General features: G+C 37.2%; 2 protein-coding genes across 2 annotated transcripts in view; both read left to right on the top strand.

Annotated features, from left to right (window-relative positions):
- LOC148087355 (ras-specific guanine nucleotide-releasing factor 2-like) overlaps nucleotides 1-1,654 on the top strand; it is a 30,382-nt gene extending 28,728 nt beyond the window's left edge. The window contains exon 20 of the mRNA XM_087786225.1: nucleotides 1-1,654. This exon is cut by the window's left edge and continues 1,306 nt beyond it. The gene's annotated coding sequence lies outside the window, so the exon portion shown is untranslated.
- The window catches only part of LOC148087353 (ras-specific guanine nucleotide-releasing factor 2-like), a 34,998-nt gene that overhangs the window by 849 nt on the left and 28,149 nt on the right, over nucleotides 1-6,000 (top strand). The window contains exons 2-4 of the mRNA XM_087786213.1: nucleotides 4,814-5,007; nucleotides 5,081-5,190; nucleotides 5,396-5,514. Of these exons, the coding sequence (XP_087642339.1) occupies nucleotides 4,814-5,007; nucleotides 5,081-5,190; nucleotides 5,396-5,514 (423 nt within the window). The remainder of the gene's footprint in view (nucleotides 1-4,813; nucleotides 5,008-5,080; nucleotides 5,191-5,395; nucleotides 5,515-6,000) is intronic.

Genomic DNA, 6,000 nt, shown 5'->3' with positions numbered 1-6,000 from the left:
TGTACGTCTGTATATTACAAAATAATACTTTTATAAGGTATAGTATGGAGGAGATACTTTACCAATTAACTTATTGAGATTTTTGTTTAGAAAAAGAAAGTATATATATTAGTTCATAATATGATGTAGGACTTAAAAACATTAGCAACTCGCCCATACTTTTTTTTTTTTTTAAATAACTTGAAATTCTAAAATCTAAAAAAACAGTTTTAACCCTTTAAATTCAAAATAAACCTATTCTTTACAAGATCCCAGGTTTAATATACGTTTCATCTTCAGGTGTCCATTTAAATGAATGTCTTTCAAATTAATGTATTTATAAGAGAGTTTATGGAGAGAACAGATAGTGTTGCCAATTCTTCTTTATCTTCTAGGCATGAACCAAACAAGAGTTTAAATCTTTCTCTTTTTTTTTAAAGAGAATAATGTGCTTTTCAGAAATGTACACAGTTGCGTTCCTGGTGATGACGTCACGATAGGACTGACGCGAGGATATTTTAATTTTTATCATTTCTATTAAGGAATTAAACTTCATAACGTCAGAACGTCAACGTTGACAGTAATAACAACTATTAAATAAAATAAAAATAACGCCGCGCCACTCAGCCAATCAGAGGAAGTGACGTCACTGACGTATCGTTTATTGTTCTTCTAAAAGTTCTTCTACAATGATAAATCAAATTAATACAGTTACTTATTGTGCATTTGGAGTTGAAGCACACTCACAAAGTTAATTTGACTTTTAAAAGTTATTATTTTATTTTATAAAAAGTAAATTAAGAAAGAGCGAAATTAAATGAAGTGACGTCATCACTAGTCGACAGCCAGAGCAAACTGTACGCAAACGTTCCGTTTATCCCAGTGAATAACGTCTTGAAAGGCCTTTTAAAAAAAATCCCGAGTTCCTTTGAAACGCGCATGTTGAACCTCTGCTGTGGCGGTGCTCACCAAATGTCTCCCTCTAGTGTTCGGATGGCGACACTACACGTGCTGCTTCCCCGCCTCCTCCCGTCAGTCATGAGTGTTGGATGTTTGACCTTCTTGACCTCTCGAGATGTAGCTTCCGCTGGAGTGACACAACCTTTTCCTCGCTGCGCTGCGTTCATCGTCACACACACTGTTATTTTTCTACACGGAGACTTCCACGGGCGGAGAAACTATTTTTACATTGTGAAGCTGTGAATATTTCTTTTTGTGTTTTTTCTTCTGCATCCCACACGGCTGTTATACTACAGATGTAGCATTTAAATAACGAGTGTGTGTCCGTGTGAAGATTGTCGTGCTGCATGCACACAACAGCTGCATGTTGTCGCATGTGTGACCGGACGCTTCCTTTTTAATCTCTGCTTCTCCAGTGTCTGTAGCCGTCGACCTTTGACCCCGGTCCACCGATGATGGTTTGTGTGCGAGTGTGTGTGTGTGTGTGTGTGTGTGTGTGTGTGAGAGTGTGTGTTTCGGCATGAGTCGCGGAGAAAACTGTTGTCCGGCTTTGCTTTCTTGACAAAAAACTGTGTTTGTAATTCCAAGTGCCAGTTGGACATCCTGGTGTGCGAGCACTCGTGCGATGTTTTGTAACACGTGTGTATCGTTCGTTTCACTTCTTCGTTTCGCTTTTTCCACTCGTAGGTGCAGGAAATAAACTCGCCATGCCTTACACGCGTGTTCTTCCTCCTCGCGGCCAACCATCGCAGTGCATTACAGATGAAATCACGTGATTTTAATAAATGTGTTTAAATATTTAACTAAAATATATTATTTTAATTTATACTGTACTTCAGGAGTGGGACAATAATTAAATATGTGGGGAAAAAAGTAAATAAAAAAGGACAAATTATGAAACTATAGTTTTGTAATTATGCCTGATATTGTAATTAAAAAAAAAGCTAACGTTTTTTTTAATGTTTAGATACTTTATATCTATTTTCCCGCCAAAATATGTTCTTACCTTTGTTTTATGTAATTGTTTCATTACATTCGTTTTTTTCCCATTCATTTTAAGGCACAATAAATATGCAATATAAGGGGAAAAGGATCTCGATAAAAAAAAAAAAAATTAATAATGACTAATTCAATATAAAACTTCATAAGTGACATGAATTTGGTGACCATCAGAGTTGTAATTACAAAGCTATTAAAAAACATATGTGAAATATTGCAAAAAAATAGCGATTTTGAAAATTTAAAAAAATAATTAAAAAAACGAATGAGTGTAGTAACTTGATATGAAGGTACTTCATAAGTGACATGAATTTGGTGACCATCGCAATTGTAATTGAAAGAAAGTCTGCTGGTTAAAATCAGACAATATTTTTCAACACTACATTTTTGTCAGTGTAAGTAATTTATTACTTTTAGTAATTTGTAAGTAAATCCTGCGAGATCCAGGCTTTGACTGAGGACGAGAGGATACAGTGACTCCAGCAGCTTTTAAAGCTGATGTTTGGACATATTTTCAAAACAAACGAAATCAGTTACGACTTCGTCAAGAGTCATGTGGTCTGTAAATACTACAACACCAGAGTCAATTACTAGACAATACTACACATATATCCTTGTTACTACAGTATCACAACACCAGAGTCAAGTACTCGACAATACTACACATATATCCTTGTTACTACAGTATCACAACACCAGAGTCAAGTACTTGACAATACTACACATATATCCTTGTTACTACAGTATCACAACACCAGAGTCAAGTACTCGACAATACCACACATATATCCTTGTTACTGCAGTATCACAACACTAGAGTCAAGTACTCGACAATACTACACATAGATCCTTGTTACTACACTATCACAACACCAGAGTCAAGTACTTGACAATACTACAAATATATCCTTGTTACTACACTATCACAACACCAGAGTCAAGTACTCAACAATACTACACATATATCCTTGTTACTACACTATCACAACACCAAAGTCAAGTACTTGACAATACTACACATATATCCTTGTTACTACACTATCACAACACCAGAGTCAAGTACTCGACAATACTACACATATATCCTTGTTACTACACTATCACAACACCAAAGTCAAGTACTTGACAATACTACACATATATCCTTGTTACTACACTATCACAACACCAGAGTCAAGTACTCGACAATACTACACATATATCCTTGTTACTACAGTATCACAACACCAAAGTCAAGTACTTGACAATACTACACATATATCCTTGTTACTACACTATCACAACACCAGAGTCAAGTACTCGACAATACTACACATATATCCTTGTTTCTACAGTATCACAACACCAGAGTCAAGTACTTGACAATACTACACATATATCCTTGTTACTACAGTATCACTATATATTGTATAAGGGTGTTGGAAAATATTGATATGGCGATCATCGCAATAATTTACTTTATTATTATTCAACAGGACTGTATAGATTTTCTTTTCTATTTTAATAATTGTATTAAGAATAGTTGTTTATTATTTGAATAGTTAGTTATTTAATGGTTTATATTTCTTGGTTTATAAAATGAATGAATTATAAACTAATTAGATTTAAAATTGACATTAACATGCAAATATACCCAGCGTTCATTTTTGTGTTGCAATTAAACTTCCGGCCGCTAGATGGCAGCAGTCATTACTTCCTCTGTACATTGAAATCCAGGGGATGACTGAGGATGAGAGGATACAGTGAGTCCAGCAGCTTTTAAAGCTGATCTTGTCAATACACATTTAGTTATTTGCTTACGTCTCAATTGAGCTCAGAAAGTTTTATTTTCAGTCAAGAAGGTTCAAAATCAAAATTAGGTTTAAGTTGAGTTTTGAATGATGCAGTAACAAGACATCACTTCTTACATTTACATCATCAATGAAAAATATTGATTTATTCAAGAAAAGATTGACTGATCAACGGGCTACATTAGAGGTTTTTGAGGTGGTGGCCGCCAGGGGGCGCCAGAGGGTTCTATGAAAAGTGAAGGGAAGAGTATAATATAATAATGATGATGAAATTTATTTAATGATATGATACAATACAAACGATCGAACATGTTCAACATTGATTCCATGAATATTACATTCAAATATTCGTCTGAAATGTGTACTCATTAAGCATTTGTATCATGAAATGGAACTAACTTGTGATTAATTAACATTAAATAAATCCAATAATATATTATTTATTTGAAGTGTTAAAACCTAATAAAAAATGGCAAAAACGAACCTATTAAGAAAAGAATTTAACAAATATATTGTTAAAATAAATACATAACTTGTTTTGTAATAAAGATGTATTTTTAAAACAATATAAATATTTTGTATTTTATTTTAATCGTGTATATATATGCAATAAATATTTCTTCATACAATTATATTTAATATATTGTATTGTAAAAAGTGCACTATAATAAATACAAAAAGTTACTATTATTATTATTAGTTGTGTGTATTTTTGTGGTTCATCTTATTAAATCAAAATAATACATTTAAAAAAAAAAATTGTAACTTAATCTGTAATTAAGTTACTTTTAAAAAAAAAATGTATATATACATTACAAAAATATTTTACACATGCAATAAATATTTTCTTCTGTATATTATATTGTATTATGAATAAAATAATAAAAAGCATTACTTATTTATTATTATTCTCATTATTTTTAAATTCAAAGTTAATTTTATTCATAAGTTCTGAATCATGGGAGTTTATATATATTTGTGTTTTTCCTAAACTAACTCATTATTGGCTGTAAAAGATACACTTGAACGTGTTTATTGAAGAAAAACAACATGTCACGTTAAAACCTCATGTTTCCTCCCGACAGCCGACCTGTTTGACATCCTGCTGTCAATGCTCGACATCTACCAGGAGTTCGTCCGGAACCACCAGTATAGTCTGCAGGTTCTGGCCAACTGCAAGCAGAACCGGGACTTCGACAAGCTGCTCAAACAGTACGAGTCCAACGGGGCCTGCGAGGGCCGGATGCTGGAGACCTTCCTCACGTACCCCATGTTCCAGGTGTGACCTCCACCCCCCCGGGAGTGATTGTTTCAACAAGTGTTCAATGTTGTTTGATTTCTCCACCTACAAGATCCCTCGCTACATCATCACTCTGCACGAGCTGCTGGCGCACACGCCTCACGAGCACGTGGAGCGCAGGAGTCTGGAGTTCGCCAAGTCCAAGCTGGAGGAACTGTCCAGGTGAGGGTCTTGTACGAAGTTAAAACTGGTGCGTTTCTCCCACATACTCCGGGTTGGATCACGGTACGAATGTGTAGTTACGTCAATGCAGGTGACTAGTACAGATCTCATGTCACGGGCATGTGGGACTTACGAACCCGTTTTCACTCCATACTCTGGTCCTGGGTTTGATTGTGGACTTTGCTCAAGAGTTCTTTGTGTTCAGGGTGATGCACGACGAGGTGAGCGACACCGAGAACATCCGGAAGAACCTGGCCATCGAGAGGATGATCGTGGAAGGATGCGGCATCCTGCTGGACACCAGCCAGACCTTCGTCCGCCAGGGTGAGTCCTCTGAACCAGGGTGAGTCTTCTGAACCAGGGTGAGTCCTCTGAACCAGGGGGTGAGTCTCCTGAAGCAGGGTGAGTCCTCTGAACCATGGTGAGTCTCCTGAACCAGGGTGAGTCCTCTGAACCAGGGGCGAGTCCTCTGAACCAGGGTGAGTCTCCTGAGCCAGGGTGAGTCCTCTGAACCAGGGCGAGTCCCCTGAACCAGGGTGAGTCCCCTGAACCAGGGTGAGTCCCCTGAACCAGGATGAGTCGCCTGAAACAGGGTGAGTCTCCTGAACCAGGGTGAGTCTCCTGAACCAGGGGTGAGTCCTCTGAACCAGGGCGAGTCCCCTGAACCAGGGTGAGTCCCCTGAACCAGGGCGAGTCCCCTGAACCAGGGTGAGTCCCCTGAACCAGGGTGAGTCCCCTGAACCAGGATGAGTCGCCTGAAACAGGGTGAGTCTCCTGAACCAGGGGTCCCCAACCTTTTTTTTCACCACG

Source organism: Callionymus lyra, chromosome 1, assembly GCF_982586985.1.
Source record: "Callionymus lyra chromosome 1, fCalLyr1.hap1.1, whole genome shotgun sequence".
In the NCBI taxonomy this organism is placed as follows: domain Eukaryota; kingdom Metazoa; phylum Chordata; class Actinopteri; order Syngnathiformes; family Callionymidae; genus Callionymus; species Callionymus lyra.
Note: the sequence above shows the minus strand (reverse complement) of the source record. Positions and strands in the feature narration are given on the sequence as shown.